At 40.4% G+C, this 23193-nt stretch overlaps 1 protein-coding gene across 2 annotated transcripts in view; it reads right to left on the bottom strand.

The window, feature by feature from the left end:
- Nucleotides 1–13926: 13926 nt before the first annotated feature.
- Nucleotides 13927–23193, bottom strand: part of LOC105490436 (transient receptor potential cation channel subfamily M member 7) — a 118497-nt gene continuing 109230 nt past the window's right edge. For both annotated transcript variants that reach the window (XM_011756046.2, XM_071066858.1), the window contains exon 39: nucleotides 13927–15434. In XM_011756046.2, the coding sequence (XP_011754348.2) occupies nucleotides 15304–15434 (131 nt within the window). In that variant the 3' untranslated portion in view covers nucleotides 13927–15303. The remainder of the gene's footprint in view (nucleotides 15435–23193) is intronic.

Genomic DNA, 23193 nt, shown 5'->3' with positions numbered 1-23193 from the left:
ATAATCCTTTCCATTCACCTTCAAGATTCTAGCATGTTGCCATGAGACACTGTTACTTGGTTGTCTGAAATGTTTTAAAAAGATTAGGCTTCAGAGAATGAATTACACATATAACCTCCCTTCCTCCATCACTCAGTTTCTCTTGCGTGTGTATATATTATACACACACACACACACACTTACATGTGCACAAAAGATTTACCACCACTGAGTTAGTGGACACTACAGCAACCCTGCCTGCTTTGGGCACTCATTCCCCCTTACCAGCGACTACACCACACCTAGGAGCCCTGAGGGAATTTCCTCACCCTGGGGAGGGAGGACTTTCACTTCTATTCAGGAGCTACATCTATCCGGACTGAATCCCGGATCAGAAAAAAAAAAAAAAAAAAAAAAAAATTGCCATAAAAGAACATTATGGGAACAATCGATGAAATTTGAATATGGATAATATGCAGATGGTTTTTTCTATTAATGTTGAATCTTCTGAATTTGATAAAATTGTACTGTGTTTATGCAAGGGGATGCCCTTGTTCTTAGAAAATACACACTGAAGTTTTTTGGGGGACAGGGGCATGATATATGCAACCTGTTTTCAAATGGTTCAGGAAGAAACAGGAACCCGAGGACGGGAAGGAAGGGGAGTGATAAAGCATATACTATAAAGCCACATGCCAGCAGTTGGTGAATCCAAGTGAAGGCCCACTAACGAGCATTATTCTTGCAACTCTTCTGCAAGTTTAAAAAATTAAAAATAGGCCGGGCGCAGTGGCTCACGCCTGTAATCCCAGCACTTTGGGAGGCTGAGGCGGGCGGATCACGAGGTCAGGAGATCAAGACCATCCTGGCTAACACGGTGAAACCCCGTCTCCACTAAAAAATACAAAAAATTAGCCGGGCGAGGTGGCGGGCGCATGTAGTCCCAGCTACTCCGGAGGCTGAGGCAGGAGAATGGCGTGAACCCGGGAGGCGGAGCTTGCAGTGAGTCGAGATCGCGCCACTGCACTCCAGCCTGGGAGACAGAGTGAGACTCAGTCTCAAAATAAATAAATAAATAAATAAAAATAAAAATAAAGAATACAGTAGACATATTTTTTGCTAAAATGGATTTCTCTCCAGATACATGACTGGTAAGTCAAAAAAAGCAAGGTATTGAAGAATCCATAGTATGCGCCCCAACTTATGTCCAAATGGTTAAAAAAACCTACATATATTCTCAGGCTACACAAAGATATTAAGAATATTCATTCTTTGACACCTGGATAAGGAATCCTGGCAAGCAGAGGTGTCTTGTCTTGTAGGTATTTGATATTTGTGATGTATTTACAGAGGTATCTCTCGAAGTCACCTCAGTGGTGGTTCTGCAGGACTTAAATCCTGTAAACTTGCTCTGTTTGTCAGTGAGGCTCTCCCAAGTCCTTCACTTTCTCCTAATCAATAGGGTCTTTTAAAAGTTTCATTTTGTGTTTGATGCTGGTAGGTAAAAATAGAATTATTTGTCATATGTTGGTTGTCTATCTAGGAACCTTTCTAACCTGACTTACTCTTTAATTTTTTGATTTTTATTTAAATAGTGACAGGGTCTCGCTATGTTGCCCAGGCTGGTCTCAAACTCATGGGCTCAAGCGATCCTCCCACCTCACTCTCCCAAAGTGCTAAGATTACACATGTGAGCCACTACGTATGGCCTAACTTGATTTACTTAAGTCTACTTTTTACATAGGTTCTTTGGATTTTCTATAAACACATTCAAGTTGTCTGCAACAAAATCAGTTTAATTTTTTCCTAAGTCTTACTTCTTACCTTCTTTACTAGTGAGGATTGCCAGTAAAATAGTGAAAAAAGTGAATATAGTAAACTAGTGAATAGAAGTGGAGATAGCTAATTCCTTAACTCAGAGAGAAAGCTTTGGATAATTCACCATTAAGCATGATGTTTGCAGTCATAGTTTTGAAGAGTTGTAATCATGAATGGATAGATTCATGATTGTGACCAGATTTCTCTGTATTTATTGAGGTTATCATGAGATTTTCTTCCTTATTCTGTTATTGTTGTTCATTATCAATGATGGTCACATATTAAACTAATCTTCTATTCCTCAGGTATATTTTGTTTGTGATGCAGTTATTTTCATGAATTGTTGGGTTCTAGTTGTTAATCTTTTTGTTCAAGGGTTTCGTATCTATGTTCATGAATTAGATTATCTGTGTTAATGTTCTGTGCTATATAACAAACTACTAAACTTAGTTTAAAACCAGACATGGGGCTGGGTGTAGTGGCTCATGCCTGTAATCCCAGCACTTGGGGAGGCCGAGGTAGGAGGATCGCTTGAGTCCAGGAATTCAAGACCACTTTGGGCAACACAGTGAGAATATCCCTCACCCCCACCCCGTTCCCCCTCCACCCCACTCCCCACCCTCCCTCTACCAATAAAAATAATAATAATTAGCTGGGCATGGTGGCATATGACTGTAGTTCCAGCTACTCAGGAGGCCAAGATGGAAGGATCACTTGAGCCCAGGAGGTCAAGTTTGCAGCGAGCTGTGATTGTGCCATTGTGCTCCAGCCTGGGTGACAGAGTGAGACCCTGTCTCAAAAAGAACCCCAAAAGCCAGGAGTGGTGGCTCATACTTGCAATCCCAGCACTGTGGGAGGCTGAGACGGACAGATCACTTGAGGCCAGGAGTTAGAGACCCGCGTGGCCAACATGGCGAAACCCTGTCTCTACTGAAAATACAAAAAGAATAGCTGGGCATGGTGGGGCAGGCCTGTCATCCCAGCTACTCTGGAGGCTGAGGCACGAGAATCCCTTGAACCCGGGAGGCGGAAATCGCAGTGAGTCAAGATCACGCCACTGCCCTCTAGCTTTGAGACAGAACAAGACTCTGTCTCAAAACAAAACAAAACAAAACAAAACAAAAAACACAAAAAGGAAAACCAGATATGGTTTAGCTGAGATCTCATATTGCATTTAGTTGTCATTGTCTCTTTTAGGCTCCTTCAACCTGAAACGGTTCTATGTATTTCCTTGATTTTAATGAACTTGACTTTTGAAGATGACTGACCAATTATTGTGAAGAATATCCCTTAATTTCTATTCAGAAGCTACATCTATCCGGACTGAATCCTGGATCAGAAAAAAACAAAATCGCCATAAAAGAACATTATGGGAACAATGTTGTCTGATGTTTCTTCATGTTAGATTCACATTATGCATTTTTATGAAGAATATCACTGAAGTGAAGCTGTGTTCATATTGCATTTGTATCAAATGTTATACAATTTTGATTTGTCCCAGCACTGGTTATGTGAACTGTGATTAACTGTGATAACTTGAATGAAGTGGGGTCTCCCAGGTTTCTCCAATGTAGTTTTTCCTTTTGTAATCATCAGGAAGCATTTTGCAGGGAGGACTTTGAGACTGTGTAAATGCTGTTCCTCATCAAACTTTCATACACTAGTTTTAGCAATTGATGTTTCTTGGCCGGATTAATTTTTGCTATGGTGATTGCCAAGTGGTGATTTTCTAATATCATTATTCTGACTCATTCATCTGTTGGTACTCTACTATAAAGAGAAGTTTCTCTTTTTTTTCTTTTGAGACAGGGTCTCACTGTCCCCCAGGCTGGAGTGCAGTGGCACAATCTCAGCTCCCTGCAACCTCCACTTCCCAGGCTTAAGCGATTCTCCAGCTTCAGCCTCCTGTGTAGCTGGGACTACAGGCGCGTGTCACCAATGCCTGGATAATTTTTGTATTTTTTGTAGAGACAGGGTTTCGCCATGTTGCCCATACTGGTCTTGAACTCCTGAGCTCGAAGCGATCCACCTTGGCCTCCCACAGTGTTGGGATTACAGGCGTGAGCCACAGCACCTGGCTATGTCTCTGTTTATTCTTTTATTTTAATCAGCATGGACTCACAAATTACTGTTTTGTTCAATGGATTACATCTGATATTTTATTTATTTATTTTTAAATTATACTCTAAGTTCTGGGATACAGGTACAGAACGTGCAGGTTACATAGGTATACATATGCCATGGTGATTTGCTGCACCCATCAACCTGTCATCTACTTTAGCTATTTCTCCTAATGCGATCCTTCCTCTAGCCACCCACTCCCTGACAGGCCTTGGTGTGTGATGTTCCCCTGCCTGTGTCCACGTGTTCTCATTACTCAACTCCTGCTTATGAGAACATGTGGTGTTTGGTTTTTTGTTCTTGTGTTAGTTTGCTGAGAATGATGGTTTCCAGCTTCATCCACGTCCCTGCAAAGGACATGAACTCATCCTTTTTTATGGGTGCACATCTGATATTTTCTTTCTTCCTTTTTTTTTTTTGAGACAGGGTGTCGCTCTGTTGCTCACTGGAGTGCAGTGGCGTGATCTTGGCTCACTGCAGCCTCAACTTCTTGGGCTCAAGCAATCCTTCTGCCTCAGCCTCCTGAGTAGCTGGGACTATATCACATGCCACTATACCCAGCTATTTTTAAATTTTGTTGTAGAGATGGGGGTTTCACTATGTTGCCCAGGCTGGTCTTGAGCTCTTGGTCTCAAGCTCAACCACTTTGCCCTCTTAAAGTACTGGGATTACAGGTGTGAGCCACTGCGCCTGGCCATGACTTTTTTTAGATGTTCAAATTGTCTCAAGATGAGCCTGCAGGAAGCCCTTCAAGGTGTCTTCTGTATCCATTTGACATGTCCTCATTGTTCTTTGAGCACTTCCTTTTTTTGGCACAGCAAGATCTTCCAGAGTACCATTCCTGCCCCAATCCTGAAGTCAGGTGTTTCTCCGAGCCCTGGTTCCTTTCAGTGAAGAATGGTATTTAGAAACCAAGATCTGGGAGCTGGGTATAGTCATGTTATTACAGCATTGCTGCTTCCAGGTCCTCATGCATACATACATCCACATCCATAGGTATATCTCTCCACACTTTTTTTTTTTCAGTATTACTACCATACTGAATATATCTTGATATTTTGGGAACCACGAATTCATGCCAGTAATTCCAATTCCAAACCTATAATTCAGGATTTATTCTAGTTTCCTCCCTTTTACATATTTACAACCCCATCTCCAACAGAGAGGCACCTCCCATTGTCCTCAATCTATTTCCTTATTTGATCAACCCCTCTGCATATAACTAATCTCCTGTCGCTGCGGACATCAACCCCACTCCCCTCTTTACACAACATACAAGCATTATCCTCACCCTGCTTTGCTGATACGCCCCACCAGGTCACTGTTGCCTCCCACCATGAACACCTATGACTGGTCTGAAACCTAGTGGATTTTAGACTAACTTACGAATGAATGAAGATGAAAGGGACCTGGGGCCTGGTCTTCCTGTTAGTGTGGGTGCGTGTGTTTGAGACAGCATCTTGCCATGTTGCTTGGGCACCTCCTGAATTCCCAGGCTCAAATTATCCTACTGCCTCAGCCTCCCAAGTAGCTGGGATTACAGGCGTGAGTCACCACACCTGGCCCTAGTGGATTACTTTGTAAAAATCCTCTCCTTCCCTTCAAACTTTATTTCCTTCTAATGGCCAAGAAGTTGTGTTTGTTTTTATAATTCTGTTTATTTCCTTTAAATATTAAAAAAAAAAAAAAGGTAACCTGTCACCTTAATCTCTTTGGGTCTAAGGTTTGAATAGCAAAGAATACTGTATTATCCCAACCTATTTGGTTTCTAAACTCTGGATGCCGTGAGTTTGTGTGAAAATGTACATTAATCTATGTAGTTCCTGAGCTCACAGTGCAAGTAAGGATAGCAAGGGTTACCCACATTTAGAATTACCTTTCAATGTCAAAAACACCCATAATTTCTCCCAAATAGAAATGAAACCTTTAGTGTGCTTTTACTATCTTTCCCTGAATCACTTTCAATATTTCAAAAAATTTTATTCTAGTTTACATTTTTCAAAAAACATTTGTGACCAGGTGCAGTGGCTCGCACTGGTAATCCCAGCACTTTTGTGAGGCTGAGGCACTAAGGATTGCTTGCAGTCGGTTCAAGACCAGGATGGGTAACACAGCGACACCTCATCTCTAAAATAACAAAACAAAACAAAACAAAAAAATTGTCAGTAAGCATTTAAATTTGTGTTTCATACACCATTGTTTACTTCCGTGCCTTTTTTTTCCCCTTGTGTCTTCCTATTTATTTTTCTTTGAAGATATCCTTAACATTTTCCAAAAAGCATGGGTAGTAGACTTTCTGGGAATGCCATCACATGACTGGATTCAACTTCCTCCCTCTTTCCCCTCCGAATATTGCTTTGCTGCCTCTTACATACAGGAGATAAGAACTTTTTTTTTTTTTTTTTTTTTTTAAGACAGGGTCTCACTCTGTTGCCCGGGTGGGGTGCAAGGGCACAAACACAGCTTACTGCAAACTCAGCCTCCCAGGCTCAAGCAATCCTCCTACCTCAGGTTCCAGAGTAGCTGGGACTACAGGTGCATGCCACCAGGCCTGGCTTTTTTTTTTTTTGGTAGAGACAAGGTGTCACTATGTTGCCCAGGATGGTCTCGAACTCCTGGGCTTACGCAAACCTCCCACCTCAGCCTCCCAAAGTGCTGGAATTACAGGTGTGAGCCACCGCGCCTGGCCTACTATGTGAGAATTTTGATGTCAATCTGTTCCCTGTAAATTTTTTCTTTCTTTACTTGCAGAATCACAAAATGTGGCATTTAGTGGGTTATTTCCTTCCTTCTAGCGTTTTTATTCTAGGACTTCTATTAAACAGTTATTGTGGCCAGTCATGGTGGTTCATGCCTGTAATCTCAACATTCTGGGAGGCCAAGTTGGGTATATCACTTGAGCCCAGAAGTTTGAGACCAGCTTGGGCAACTTAATGAAACCCCATCACTACAGAAAAATAGAAAAATATCAGCTGGGTGTGGTGGTGGGCGCCTGTGGTCCCAGCTATTTGGGAGGCTGAAGTGGGAGGATCGCTTGAGCCTGGGACGTGGAGGTTGCAGTGAGCCAAGATCACATCACTGCACTCCAGCCTGGGCGAGAGTGAGACCCTGTCTCAAAATAAAACAAAAACCCCCAAAACACAAAATGCTATGGTATCTCATTTATTAATCCAGAAAACGTGCATTTACTTTATGCCACTCATCATGCTATGTATGTAATACTGAATAAAATACAAGTATTCACTCTCATATAGCTTACAAACTATTGACAACTTACTGACAACTTGGATTATTCTCTGTACTTCCAACTCTTCCCACGTTTTCTATCATTATTATTATTTTTTTAACTTTTTTGTTGAGATGAGGTCTCAATATGTTGCCCAGGCTGATCTGGAACTCCTGGTCTCAAGCGATCCTCCAGCCTCAGTCTCCCTAAATGCTGGGGTTAAAGGCATGAGCCCACATGACTGGCCTCATTAGTCTTCTTACATATGCATTTGTATGTAGTTGAACACTTGTATGATTACTTTAGCTTTACATTTGGTGCTTGTGGCCACTTTTTATTAATACCTTGTACCATCCTGCCCCAACTTTCAGCCTTTTTCCCCTAATCTCATTCTTAAAGAGTAACTTAAAAGTGCCTGTTTCCAAACGTTGAGATGGGTTAGACTTATGCACTCTTAGGCCGGGCGCGGTGGCTCAAGCCTGTAATCCCAGCACTTTGGGAGGCCGAGACGGGTGGATCACAAGGTCAGGAGATCGAGACCATCCTGGCTAACACAGTGAAACCCCGTCTCTACTAAAAAATACAAAAAACTAGCCGGGCGAGCTGGCGGGCGCCTGTGGTCCCAGCTACTCGGGAGGCTGAGGCAGGAGAATGGCGTGAACCCAGGAGGCGGAGCTTGCAGTGAGCTGAGATCAGGCCACTGCACTCCAGCCTGGGCGACAGAGCGAGACTCCGTCTCAAAAAAAAAAAAAAAAAAAAAAAAGACTTATGCACTCTGATGCACATTACACACATTTACAAAGATCTTAAGTGTATGGTCATACTTTAATTAGAGTACTAATGGAAGAAGCTACAACATAAATTCCTTCATAGAAAAAAAAAATTACTCTCAGAATGTTTTCTATTTCCCATCATGTCCTCCTGTCCTCATTGGAATTCCCGAATTAAAAAAGTAGCAAGGAGGGACCCAATACTTGAGACCTCCATGTGCCAATATTTAACTCATTCCGCTTTCACACCATCACCATTAAGTACTGTCAGAAAGGGTTGCTCAGTAAGTCAGTCACTCATGGAATAAGTGGCAGGGTAAGAATGACAGTCCAAGTCTATTTAGATCCATTTTGCACTGCAGTGTTATTATAATGCAGTAGCTACAGAATTGAAAGACCCTTAATGTCGGTACTTCATTCTTTTTTAATTGTTAAACAATATTCCATTGGATGGATATATACATATCCAATGTATACATGAAGAAATAACTATTCAGACCTCAGGCCATTTTAAAATTAGGTTGTCTTTTTTTTTTTTTTTTTGAGATGGAGTCTGCAATTCTCCTGCCTCAGCCTCCCAAGTGGCTGGGATTACAGGCATGAGCCATCACACCCAGCTAATTTTGTATTTTTAGTAGAGATGGGGTTTCACCATGTTGTTCAGACTGGTCCCAAATTCCTGACGTCAAGTGATCCACCCACCTCTGCCTCCTGAAGTGCTGCGATTACAGGCACGAGCCACTGCATCTGACCTCTTTTTTCAATTTTATTGATTGCTGTGTCTATCATAGTATCACACTGTCTTGATTATTGTAGTTCTTTATGGGAAGGAGTATTTTAATAGCCTTTTAGATAGCTGCGGATATTCTTGAGGATGAGGACACGAAAATTGGATGAGTAGTAGTTTCCTAAAGGTTAACTATAATGTAGACTCTGAAACCTCATAAACAAACCTTTTCTACTATGTTAGATCTTTCACTTATGCATTATTTTGTAATACTATGCATTGGTCATTCCGAGAATACTGGTTTAGTTATGCAGATCTTCGAAACACTGACACATCTCATTATACACTAATCATTTTTGGCCTGGCATGGTGGCTCATGCTTGTAATCCCAGCACTTTGGGAAGCCGAGGCAGGCGGATCACCTGAGGTCAGGAGTTCATGACCAGCCTGGCCAACATGGTGAAACCCCGTCTCTACTAAAAGCACAAAAATTAGCTGGGCATGGCAGCTCATGCCTGCAATCCCAGCTACTTGGGAGGCTGAGGCAGGAGAATCACTTGAACCTGGGAGGCGGGGGTTGCAGTGAGTGGAGATCACGCTACTGTACTCCAGCCTTGGCATCAAGAGCAAAGATCCGTATCAAAAAAAATTTTTTTTTTCTTTTTTTTTTTTAAATATCAACACTACTGATTTCATTAGGAAAGTATTAGGAAGCTATGGTGCTACTGGTGTTAAAGGCAAGTTTTCCAAAATTCTAATTTTCACTTGATTCATGGTAAGGTTCTGGCAGTTTTACCCATCACTGCTTTTACTCCATCAATACAACTCTCAATATAGTGAAAAAGGCGAACAATATCTTAGTATAAGAAGTTTTGACCTTATCTTACGTACCCCTTGACATTGTCCCGGGGAGACCCTCAGGGGTCTGTGACCCACCATGAGCACCACTGACCTAATTAATAACAGACCCAGGCAATGACCATCAAAAAGACAAGCAGGCATGTGTTTCCCAACAGAATTATATACCCCCACCAATGAAGCATTCTTACCAAAAATTCAGTACTGAATCTATCAGGCCTTTAGACCTAACTAACAACTAGTTTATGACACATGCAGGAAACAATCAGCAAAATCTCAAATGTAGTAAACTTTACAGGACAAGTAAGTTGGTTCTTCAAAACATAAGCTGGAGGCAAAGATGAGACAGAAAACCTACACACTAAGAGACTATAAACAAGCGATTGTTGGCCGGGTGCAATGGCTCGTGCCTAAAATCCCAGCACTTTGGGAGGCGAAGGCGGAGGCAGGCGGATCACTTGAGGTCAGGAGTCAGAGACCAGCCTGGCCAACATGGTGAAACCTCGTCTCTACTAAAAATACAAAAATTAGCTTGGTGTGGCAGCATGTGCCTGTAGTCCCAGCTACTTGGGAGGCTAAGTCAGGAGAACCACTTGAATCCGGGAAGCGAAGGTTATCACTCCACTGTACTTCAGCTTGGGCAACAGAGCAAGACTGTCTCCAATAAAAAAACAAAACGAGCCAGCAACTGCAATGTATGGACGTTCTGTGTCCTAATACAAATTACTTAAAACAAATTCTTTTAGAACAATGATTATATGTTTGACAATAGTTTTGGTTAAACTTTCAGGTGTAATAATGTTAAATTTGTTCATATTTAAGAAACGTATACTGACACTTATAATTACAATGAAAGAAAAATTCTGCAATGCAGGATTACACAGAAATTCCAAGGGAAATACAAGGAGAGAGCCTAATGTTGGTTTGGACAGCACATGAAGAAAGTGCTCTGTTCGGCCGGGCGCGGTGGCTCACGCCTGTAATCCCAGCACTTTGGGAGGCCGAGGCGGGCGGATCACAAGGTCAGGAGATCGAGACCACGGTGAAACCCCGTCTCTACTAAAAATACAAAAAATTAGCCGGGCGCGGTTGTGGGCGCCTGTAGTCCCAGCTACTCGGGAGGCTGAGGCAGGAGAATGGCGTGAACCCGGGAGGCGGAGCTTGCAGTGAGCCGAGATTGCGCCACTGCACTCCAGCCTGGGCGACAGAGCGAGACTCCGTCTCAAAAAAAAAAAAAAAAAAAAAAAAAAAGAAAGTGCTCTGTTCATTGGTGTTATCTACTGTTAGCCTGAAGTGTGTGCTTTTTCTGAAGAACAATGTGGAATCATGGGCCCCAGGAACGGAACTCTGCTTTAAGGAGTTTCCAAAGAAGTCAGAAAAAGAAAATCATATTCTAGAGAGGACCAGAGCCTCAGCCTGGAATTTTCTTGAGAAAAAGCTCACAGATTATTTGGAACCTTTAAATACAGATGCCTTGCTGACACCCAGCTAGGAAACAATAAGATCAGATATGCTAAATAAGGAGACATTCAAAAACCCCTGTTGTGTAGACCCATCATTTTCTGTAAATAATTACTTGATCTTTCTTTCAAGTGATAAATAGCCATTTGTTGAGTATTCTTGCTTTGACTGTCTACTTAAGCATATAAGACTACAACATTATGACCTATCTTTTCAAGAGGAAGTCTGGTATGGAAGAACACTTTGTCATTCAGACTTCTTTTCTTATAGTGTGCCCATCACAAACCAGGCAGCAAGCAAGGTATTGGGTGCTCCTCATCCGGTGAAGTCTCGAGGGTCCCTTCCCTCTGTGAAGCATATCATCTAGTGGGGTAGGCTGCTAGCTACTAACTATGAAAGCAACATAGTCTGACTTGAGAGTGGGGAAAGTGGAACAAGGGAGTAATTTTTATATTTTTCTTCATATTTAAAAACATTTTCTAAACAATCCAATATAATCTTTTCTATAATTTCCAATACAATCAACATGTATTACTTGTAAAATAATGGCATACATATATCGACACACTGAAGAAGGTATACTATTAGAAAACTTTTGCAGAAAATAATTCCACATTTTTTTTTTTTTGAGATGGAGCTTTGCTCTGTCACCCAGGCTGGAGTGCAGTGGCAGCGATCTCTGCTAACTGCAACCTCTGCCTCCTGGGTTCAAGCAATTCTCCTGCCTCAGCCTCTTGAGTAGCTGGGACTACAGGCATGTGCCACCAACCACAGATAATTTTTTATTTTTAGTAGAGATGGGGTTTCACCATGTTGGCCAGGCTGGTCTCAAACTCCTGACCTCAGATGATTCCTTGGCCTCCCAAAGTGTTGGGATTACAGGCGTGAGCCATTGCACCTGGCCGAGAATTCCACATTTTAAGACATATGGTAAAAGAGTTTTATTCTCTTCAGTAAGATGAGGTTGAGAATAAAAAATTAGAGATTAAGCAAACGACACTTTTACATCACAGGGTAATAATAATAAACTTCAATAATCTAAAAACAAGTACTTATTGGGGATGAAAAATGTGGTTTACAAGTAAACTATTACTTTCTAGACTTAACCCAAGAAGTTAATGGAGTAGGTGTGTTTCAGTAAGTAACAGGAAATGGTACAGAAACCACCAATGGTCATCATGATTGAGTCAATATAGCACATAATTTACAGCACAGATGAGGCTGGGTGCAGCAAGTTCATGCCTGCAATTCCAGCACTTTGGGAGGCTCAGGCGAGAGGATCACTTGAGCCCAGGAATTTGAGACCAGCCTGGGCAACACAGCAAGACCCCATCTCTACAAAATACATATTTAAAATTAGCTGGGTGTTGACCAGGTATGGTGGCTCAAGCCTATAATCTCAGCATTTGGGCAGCCGGGGGAGGCAGATCACTTGAGGTCAGGAGTTTGAGACCAGCCTGGCCAACAAGATAAAACCTTGTCTCTACTGAAAATACAAAAATTAGCCAGGCATTATGGTAGGTACCTGTAATCTCAGCTACTTGGGAGGCTGAGGCATGACAATTGCTTGAACCAGGGAGGTGGAGGTTGCAGTGAGCCAAGATTATGCCACTGTCTGGCCTGGGCAACAGAGTGAGACTCCAACTCATAGAACAAAATAAATAAATAAATAAATTAATTAATTAATTAATTAAAATTAGCTACGTGTGGTGGTGCATGCCTGTGGTCCCACCTAATCAAGCGGCAGTGGCAGGAGGATCGCTTGAGCCCAGGAGTTTATGGCTGCAGTGAGCTGTGATCACGCTACTACACTCCAGCCTGGGCAACAGAGCAAGAGCTTGTCTCTATTTTTTTTTCTGAGACAGGATCTCACTCTGTTGCCCAGGTTGGAAAGCAGTGGCATGATTTCAGCTCACTGCTGCCTCCATCTCCTAGGCTCAAGTGATCCTCCTACCTCAGTCTCCCAAGTAGCTGGAACTATATACAGGTGCATACCACCACATCCAGCTTTTTTTTTTTTTTTTTTGATGGAGTCGCACACTGTTGCCCAGGCTGGAGTGCAATGGCATGATCTCGGCTCACTGCAACCTCCTCCTCCTGGGTTCAAGTGATTCTCCTGCCCCAGCCTCCCAAGTAGCTGGGATTACAGGCACCTGATGCCACGCCCAGCTAATTTTTTGTATTTTTAGTAGAGACGGGGTTTCACTATGTTGGTCAGGCTGCTCTCAAACTCCTGACCTTGTGATCCGCCCACCTTGGCCTCCCAAAGTGCCGGGATTACAGGCGTGAGCCACCGCGCCGGCCTGATTTTCGTATTTTTAAAGTAGAGACAGGATTTTGCCATGTTGCCCAGGCTGGTCTCAAACTCCTGAGCCCAAGTGATCCACCTGCCTTGGCCTCCTGAAGTGCTGGGATTACAGGCGTGAACCACCATGCCCCACCGAGACAAACAAAACAAAACAAAAACAGTATAGATGAAAGGCAGCCAGTGTGGGTTCAAATCCTATCATTGCTACTTATTAAATAAATGTAAGAATCTTAGGAACGTTACTTTACCTCTCTAACACCTTGATTTACAAATCTGCAAAACAGGATAATAACACCTATTTCTTTATAACATTGTTATAAGGATTAAATAGGTTAATATATGTGAAATACTTAGAGTAATGTCTGGCATGTAGTAGGCACTAAATAAGTGTTCAGCCGGGCGCAGTGGTAAGAAAAAGTGTAGCTACTATTATAATCCTGTGAAAATAAAATCAATAGACAGCCCATATTGCCCTTTTTTGGCCTAACAAAAAACAGATTTCTAAGAAGACAGTAAGAAATGAGTATTAATTTAAACATTGTACAAGATAGGATATCAAAAGCATAGGTATATAAATGGTTCATTTAAAAAAACTGATACTCAAATTGATACCCTGAAAATGTCAGATTTTTCAGAATGATTAAACTCACTAAACATCTGTAAACAATAATAAATTTATTTCATTTCTTTTAAAGATTTAATGATATACAAAATGTATATAATATCTTTAGTAATACACTTTTTTTCTCCCCACCCCCAATCAATATTAAACACTATTTAAACAGCTTATCATCTCTTGCCTTGTCTGTATCTATGAGATACACTACTGAGTACAAATAAGCTTTATACTGCTCCCTTCCAAATAAAAATTAAAATTAGTACCAAGGAAACAAAAAGAAAAAAAAAGGAAAAAAAAATTAAAGCATAAAACTTGGATGAAAAGCTTTTCTTGTTATTGTTGAATATTCAACAATATCTGGGGTTGTTAAATTACCTTTTATTGGCATAAGGTTGCACTGCAATCTGCCAGTATCACATAATGATAATCCAACTGAATTAATTTCTTAAGTACCACAAACAGCATTCATGTTCAAATGTTCCAACACAATTTTAAATATATGCAAGAGTTCATGTTTACATTCTGATTTGATATAACAATCAATAAAATCTTTGGAGAAGTAAGTTCTGTGTTGTCACTATTGATATAAATAGAGAAAAAGTACTTTAACTTTCCTCACAAGGTAACTTCCCTTGATGAGTGAGTTAGATTTCTCCTTTTATAATTTAGGTTATATATCTGTTTACCATGGCTTTCTTCTACTTAACAGTGACTTGATAAAACAATGTTTAAAAAACCCAATTAACACTTTCACACAATTTGGGTTCTATTTAACAAAAGCTGGCTCTATCTTTAAATATGGAGCCTAACCCTGATTCATAAATACCGTCCCTCTTGAAAATGGTCTTTAGTTCAGGCTTCTTATACCTCTGTGAACCTAGAATTAGAACAAGTCATTTCACTTCCCGTGCCCAGTAAGCATCCAGCTGGGAACCAGTGACATCATCACTGAACGCACTAAATACACTGAGGAAAATCTTGACTGCCATTTAACCAAAAGGCTGAGTGATTTCTTCATTTCCCTACTTGAATGGCAACAAACCAGCTGCCAATAAAATCTGCATGGACATCTACCTTTGGTTAATGGTATTGTACCACACAAGAGAGAGCATCACCCTCATCAGAACAAAGTCAAATGAGATACTCTGCTATATAAAGAGCCCTTTAAAAAGTTATAAATACTAATTATCAACTACCTTTAAAATTTCTCAGCTGCCAGCTCTATCCTATAGGGAATTTCTGACTGATTAGTTTAATCAGGTCAAAAGAATATTGACCTTTTAACAGTGCTGGAGTCAGCAAATTCAACTTGCATACACCTTTCTATATTACCAAACAATTTCCTCCTGAGGGAAAAGTGACACAGTAACATTTCTATGAGGTGCAGGCAAAACCAATGATTCAGTAATATTAATATTATAACATCAGACGAACAGAATTAGTTGATTCTGATTCTTTGGTGGAATTTCCAGGCTGAAGATTCAAATCTGAAGGCTCATCCTGAGGAAATATAATTTTATCAGGCGTATAATCATTCCTCTTCAGATCTACATTGAACACCCACAATAATTAAAAAAAAAAAAAAAAAAAAGAGAGAGAGAAAAGAAAAAAGTTAGTATTTCTTAGAAATAGAGAATTAGGAACTTTTTTTTTCTTTTCTTTTTGAGATGGAGTTTTGCTCTTGTTGCCCAAGTTGGAGTACAATGGTGCGATCTCAGCTCACTGCAACCCCCACCTCCCAGGTTCAAGCGATTCTCCTACCTCAGCCTCCCGAATAGCTGGGATTACAGGCATGCACCACCATGCCCGGCTACTTTTTTGTATTTTTAGTAGAGACAGGGTTTTGCCATGTTGGTCAGGCTGGTCTCGAACTCCCGTCCTCAGGTGATCCACCTGCCTCGGCCTTCCAAAGTGCTGGGATTATAGGTGTGAGCCACCGTGCCCGGCTGAATTAGGAATATTTTCTAATCAATTTTTCTCCAAACATGTCAGACTTGTTTTCCATCAGGCTGTTATAAATTCAGTAGTCACCAAATTTATACACATAAAAATGAAGTCATTCATTCATTCAACAAATAATTACATATTGACCATAAGTCAGAAACTCATGTAGGCGTGGGAATGTAGCAGTGAACAAATCAGACAAGGTCCCTGACTTCAGTGAGTTTATATTCTAGTGGGTGACAAAAAAATAAGCAAATAGAAAAATAACAGAATTATAAGCAGTAAAAAGTGCCTTGAAGGCAGGGTGCAGTGGCTCATGCCTATAATCCCAGCACTTTGAAAGGCCGAGGTGGGAGAATCATTTGAGGTCAGGAGTTCAAGAGCAGCCTGGCCAACATGTTGAAGTCTCTCATCTCTACAAAAAATACACAAATTAGCCAGGTGTGGTGGTGTGTCCTGTTGTCCCACCTACTCAGAAGGCTGAGGTGAGAGGATTGTTTGAGCCCCAGGAGGCAGAGATTGCAATGACCCAAGATCATGCCACTGCACTTCAGCCTGGGCGGCAGAGTGAGATCCTGTCTCAAAACAAAAATAAAATAAGTGCTCTGAAGAAAATAGTGTAGTGATTTATAGTGAGGGACAGATGGAAGATGGTATAGGGTGATTCTTTCAAACAGGTCTGGGCAGGAAAGCCAGAGGAAGAGATTTGAGTAAATAACCTGAATATTGAGAAGTGAACTATCAAAGCTCTAGGAGGAGTGTTCTAGGCAGAGGGAGGGTTAACTGCAAAGACTGTCAGAAGGAAATGGACTTAGCGTGCTTTGAGAATGGTAAGAAGACAGGGTGGCTTCTGCAAGGTGAATGAGAGGAAAAATAGTAGAAATTGAGCTCAAGCAGCAGTTAATGGTCCAAGATTGTCAGCTATAGCTTGTGGGCCAAATCTGGCCTGCTGCCTGTTTTTGTAAGTAGTTTTACTGGAATGCAGTTACACTCATTTGTTTACAGTCTATGGTTATTTCTGCACCACGATGGTAGAATTGGGTAGCTGGGACAGACCACATGGCCCTACAAAGCCTAAAATATTTGCTACCTTGCCCTTTACAAAAGTTTACTGATCTTTATTTAAAAGATACAAGCTATGATGAGAAGTACAGATATAATACAAATCCACTGGAAGGTTTTAAGCAGTCTCAAGAGAGAAACATCATCAGATTTGTTTCAAGAACTATTCTGATGACTATGAAAAGTCTTGTGAGATAATGGGTGGCAGCAGTCCAGGAAACAAGGTGCTAGCCATGAAGACAGAGAAGAGCAGATGAATTCTAGGGAGATTTCAGAATTAGAACAGACAGAATTTGATGAATTGGCTATGAAGGGCAAGGGAAAAGAAGAATTGGATAGCTTTAGGTTTTGGGCTTGAGCAATTGGGTAACCATTAATGAGATGGGGAAACAGAGTTCTAGGTAGGGTGGGAGATGTAAATCAAGAATTTTGGATTGGACACATTACTAAAGATGCTTTATAGCAAGTCTGCCCGATCCTTGGCCCACAGGCCACATGCAGCCCAACACAAATTCATAAACTTTCTTACAACATGATGGCATTTTTTGCAATTTTTTTTAAAAGCTCATCAGCTATAGTAGTGATAGTGTATTTTATGTGTGGCCCAAGACAATTCTTCTTTTTTCTTAGATAAGGTCTTGTTGTTGCCCAGGCAGAAGTACAGTGGCACGATCTCGGCTCACTGAAACCTCCACCTCCCAGGTTCAAGTGATTCTTGTGCCTTAGCCTCACCAAGTAGCTGGGATTACAGGCCTGTGACACCACACATGGCCAATTTTTATATTTTTAGCAGAGACTGGGTTTTGCCATCTTGGCAAAGCTGGTTTTGAACTCCTGGCCTCAAGTGATCTGCCCACTTCAGCCTCCCAAAGTGCTGAGGTTATAGACATGAGCCATGGTGCCTGCCCAACAATTTTTCTTCCAATTTGGCCCAGGGAAGCCAAATGGTTGGACCCCTCTGCTTCAGCCTGGGTGGCAGAGTGAGACCCTGTCTCAAAAAATAAAATAAAATAAAATAGTATCCAAGTAGAAATATAGGTAGCTGAACAGAAACGGGAGCTTGGGAAATAAGTCTCCAGATAAATTTGCTATGATCAGTATATAACCATATTTATAGGTATGGGATAGGAAGAAATCACTTAAGAAGTTAGGACATATATGAAAATAGTTGCAGAACTGGAAATAATGCAGTAACATCAACATTATAAACTAACCAAATCAAGCATAAACATATATAGTATGTTTCTTTTTATTGCCTCAAAAAAAAAAGATACATGTGCAGAACATGCAGGTTTGTTACATAGGTATATGTGTGCCATGGTGTAAACCCTTATATTTTTATCTCCATATAAAACATAACTGATACTCAGAATATAAACTAATTTTTTATTTTTTTAAAAATAAAAATATTTGACCTCACTGAGTCATAAACTGTTAATTTTAATCTAAGAAACAGCCTATATTAAATAATCCAAACACATATTTGCAAATACATGAATTATTTTTGATAAATTTTAAATTCAAGACTATGTCAGTATGGCTTTAGGGAATACAAGCTAATCTGTAATTACTGTACAAAGAACAGTGGAAACACAATTATAGCTCATCTTAATTATGTTGTTAACTAGTAAGTGTATCAATGATCAAGTCATCTCAACTTTAATTATATAATCCAGAAAATGAAGGAGCTGGGCCAGATTGCTTTTTTTTTTTTTTGAGATGGAGTCTCACTCTTGTCTCGCAGTGGTGTGATCTCTGCTCACTGCAACCTCTGCCTCTAGGATTCCAGCAATTTGCCTGCCTCAGCCTCCCAAGTAGCTGGGATTACAGGCACCCACCACCACGCCCGGCTAATTTTTTTATTTTTAGTAGAGATAGGATTTCACTATGTTGGCCAGGCTGGTCTCGAATTCCTGACCTCAAGTGATCTGCCCTCCTCGGCCTCCCAAAGTGCTGGGATTACAGGGATGAGCCACCGTGCCGGCTTAAAAAATGGAAACTGTTTAGATTTAAAACAAAATCAAGAACCTAATTATATGCTGTCTACAAGAAACCCACCTTAAACATAATTATATACAGATGTGTGTGTGTATGTTTTGAAAAAAAGATTGGCTAAGGTATATGATGAAAACCTTAATCAAAAGATAGTTGGAGTGGTTAGAAAAAGCATACCTCAAAATAAGGAAAATTACCATGATATTATTAATACACAATGATAAAATAATCAATTCACCAAGAAGACATTAACAATAGTAAATGTGTATGCATCTAAGAACAACGCCTCAAAACACATGAAGGAAAAACTGATAGAACTGAAAAGCAAGACAGACAAATCCAATTATACTTGGAGACCTCCTTTCTAGTTAATCAATAGAACTAATACACAGAAACCAGCAAGGATATAAGAAATCTGAACACTAGCAACAAACTTTCCTTAATTAATATTTACAGAATACTCCAACCAACAATAGCAGAATATATATTACTTTCCAAAGCACATGGAATGATCAGAGACCATAAACTTTTTTTTTTTTTTTTTTTTTTTTTTTTTGAGACAGAGTCTTGCTCTGTCGCCCAGGCTGGAGTGCAGTGGTGCGATCTTGGCTCATTGCAACCTCTGTCTCCCAGGTCCCAGTGATTCTCCTGCCTTCGCCTACTGAGTAGCTGGGATTACAGGCACCCACCACCACATCCAGCTAATTTTTGTATTTTTTAGTAGAGATGGGGTTTCACTGTGTTGGCCAGGTTGGTCTCGACCTCCTGACTTCAGGTGATCCACCCACCTCGGCCTCCCAAAGTGCTGGGATTACAGGTGTGAGCCACCAAACCCAGCTCCATAAACCTGTAAGGTTAAAAAAAATTTAATTGAAATAGTACAAAGTATGTTTCTTTTATAATAGAATTAAGATATCAATAAAAGACATTTGGAAAACTTAAAAGTAAGAACTAAACAAGACACTTCTAAACAATCCATACACTGAAGAGGAAATAACAACTCAAATTATAACTATTTTAAAGTAAATAAAAATGAAAATAAAATATACCCAAATTTGAGGGATGGAGCTAAAACAATGCTTAGAGGGAAAATTATAGCACTAAATCTCTTGTTAGAAATAAAGATCTGAGGCCAGGTGTGGTGGCTCATGCCTGTAATCCCAGCACTTTGGGAGGCTGAGGCAGGCAGATCACGAGGTCAAGAGATCAAGACCATCCTGGCCAACATGGTGAAACCCTGACTCTACTAAAAATACAAAATTAGCTGGGTGTGGTGGCATGCACCTATAGTGCCAGCTACTCAAGAGGCTGAGGCAGGAGAATCGTTTGAACCTGGGAGGTGGAGGGTGCAGTGAGCAGAGATTACGCCACTGCACTCCAGCCTGGCGACACAGTGAGACTCCATCTCAAAAATAAATAAACAAATAAATAAAATAAAGATCTGAGAATCAATAATCTAAGTTTCTACTTTAATAAACTAGAAAAAGAACAAACTAAACCTAAGGCGAGTATAAACATGGAAATAATAAAAAGAATAAATCAAATAAATTTAAAACAGAAAAGCAATAGAGTAAAACAATAAAAACGAAAACTGATTCTTTGAAGGTATCAATAACACTGGTAAACCTCTAGTCAGGCTGATCAAGAAACAAACAGCACAGACACAAACTGCGATAGGGAAAAAGAGGATTTGCCACAGACCTAACGGGTATTAAAAAGATAGTAAGGTAACAGCATAAATAACTTTATGCCCCCAAATTTGACAATTAAAAAGAAACAGACCAATTCCTTAAAAGACACAAACTACCAAAACTCACTCAAGAAGAATTTGATAATCAACAGTCCTATCCGTATTAAAGAAATTAAATGCTTAGTTTTAAGACCATGTGACAAAGAAAATTTCAGGCCAAGATGGTTTGACTGGACAATCCTATCAAACATTCATGGTAGGGACAATATCAATTCTATACAATCTATTCCCGAAAATAGAACTTTTAAAATAAGTATTATCCTAATACTAAGAGAAAACAAACATAGTGCCCCATAAAACAAACCTACCACAGACCAATATTCTTCATGAACACAGATGCAAAATCCTCAACATATTATTAAAAACTGAATCTAACAATAAATAAAAAAGATATTTATCACAACAAAATGTGGTTTGTCCTAGGAATGCAAGACTGGCTCAACATTAAAAAAATAAATTGATGTAATACACTATATTAACCTATTAAAGGAGAAAAACCACATGATCATACCAAAAGATGCAGGAAAAAACCATCTGACGAAATTCAATATCTATTCAAGACAAACATTCTCAAGAAACAAGGAGTAGAAAGAAATTTCTTTGGCCTTATAAAGTGCATCTACAAAATCCTTACGGTTAACATCATCTTAATGGTGAAAAGACAGAATGCTTTCCCTTAACATCAGAAACAAAGCAAATATGTTGACTCTCACTACACGCATTCTATACCGTGCTGGAAATCCTTGCCGGTGCAAAAAGTCAAGGAAAAAAAAAAAAGATACTACAGGTTGAAAAGAAACTGTCTTTACTGTCTACACAAAAAAATCCCGAGAAGTCTATTACGAAAAGTTCCTAAAAAGGGGAGTTAAGCAAGTTTGCAGGGACATAAGCTCAAAAAAAAAAAAAAAAAAGGTATTTCTTTATTTTATTTTTTTAAATAAAAAACAAATTAAAAAAAATAGTACCATTTACATACCTAATAATGCTTATTATATGGCTGGGACTAAATATCTCACAAAACCAACTTGTTAAGTCCTCAAAAAATCCTTGGTGATGGAGGTATTCTCTGGAGCCATGCATACTGGCTCTTAAGTCTAAGCTCCTAACTACTACATTACTGGTCATACAAAGTGGGACTTTCAAAAATACACAAGGGCTGGGCATGGTGGCTCATGCCTGTAATCCTACACTTTGTGAGGCCGAGGCAGGTGGATTGCTTAAGCCCAGGAATTTGAGACCAGCCTGGGTGACATGGCAAAATCCCATCTCTACCAAAAAAAAAAAAAGAAAAATTAGCCAGGTGTTGTGGCACATGCCTGTAGTCCCAGCTACATGGGAGGCTGAGGTGGGAGGATAACTTGAGCCTGGAAAGTGGAAGTTGCAGTGAGCTGAGATCGCACCACTGAACTCGAGCCTGAGCAACAGAGTGAGACCCTGTCTCAAAAACAAACAAACAGCTCAAGGGTGAGCCCCAGGCATGTGTAATTTTTTTAAAAATTTAATTTTTAAAAGAGACAGGGTCTCACTATGTTGCCCAGGCTGAAGAAGGTACTACAGCTTTGAACTCCTGAGCTCAAGCGATCCTCTGGTATCAGCCTCCTGAGTAGCTGGGACTACAGGCATGTGTCACTGCTCCTGGCAGGGTAATTTTTTTTAAAGTTCCACAGGGGACTATGATGCACATCAAAGAGAGACAACCACGGGTTTGTGCTTTAACTTATGATTAAATAATAACTTGTAATTCACCAAATACAAAGATGATGTTAATATCATGAGACAATATATTTACAGTTCCTGTTTCTGCTTGATCAAACAGCCTTTTCTCAATTCTTCCACAAGGCTAACTTGAAAGTTCTCTCCAAAAAGTTTACTTTTCTCCAAGTAAAGGCAAATATGTTAGTCTCCCAGGATCATTCCCTGACCTGGGTTTGAGTTAAGGGACCTGCTTACATGTTCTATAGCACTCTGTTCTGTTTTTTTGTCTCTCTCAGCATTTATCGGTCCTGTAACTCCCTGCTAGTCTTTTCAATATTCAACATTAGGCTAAACTCCATGAGGGCAGGGACATACCTGTCTGGTTCGATATTCTACTTTCAACACCTAGCACAATTCCTGGCATTCTGCAGACACCTAATACATTAAATGAATGAACTTTGTATAAAGAAAGAAAGAAAACACAGATTCATTTATAACCAACAATATGTATTTGCAAAGGAGCTGCTGAAGCTGGAACAATTAGAGACCATTACATTAAACCTTTGTACCTCTGGCCTTATGAGGTACTGTAGAAACCAAGTTTTGTTAACAATTTATATGCTGGCCGGGCGCGGTGGCTCAAGCCTGTAATCCCAGCACTTTGGGAGGCCGAGACAGGCGGATCACGAGGTCAGGAGATCGAGACCATCCTGGCTAACACAATGAAACCCCGTCTCCACTAAAAATACAAAAAAATTAGCCGGGCGTGGTGGCGGCGCCTGTAGTCCCAGCTACTCGGGAGGCTGAGGCAGGAGAATGGCGGGAACCCGGGAGGCGGAGCTTGCAGTGAGCCGAGATCG

The sequence above is a fragment of the Macaca nemestrina genome, chromosome 7, assembly GCF_043159975.1.
Source record: "Macaca nemestrina isolate mMacNem1 chromosome 7, mMacNem.hap1, whole genome shotgun sequence".
In the NCBI taxonomy this organism is placed as follows: Eukaryota; Metazoa; Chordata; class Mammalia; order Primates; family Cercopithecidae; genus Macaca; species Macaca nemestrina.
The sequence above is the reverse complement of the archived record's forward strand: the minus strand, read 5'-3'. Positions and strand labels throughout refer to the sequence as shown.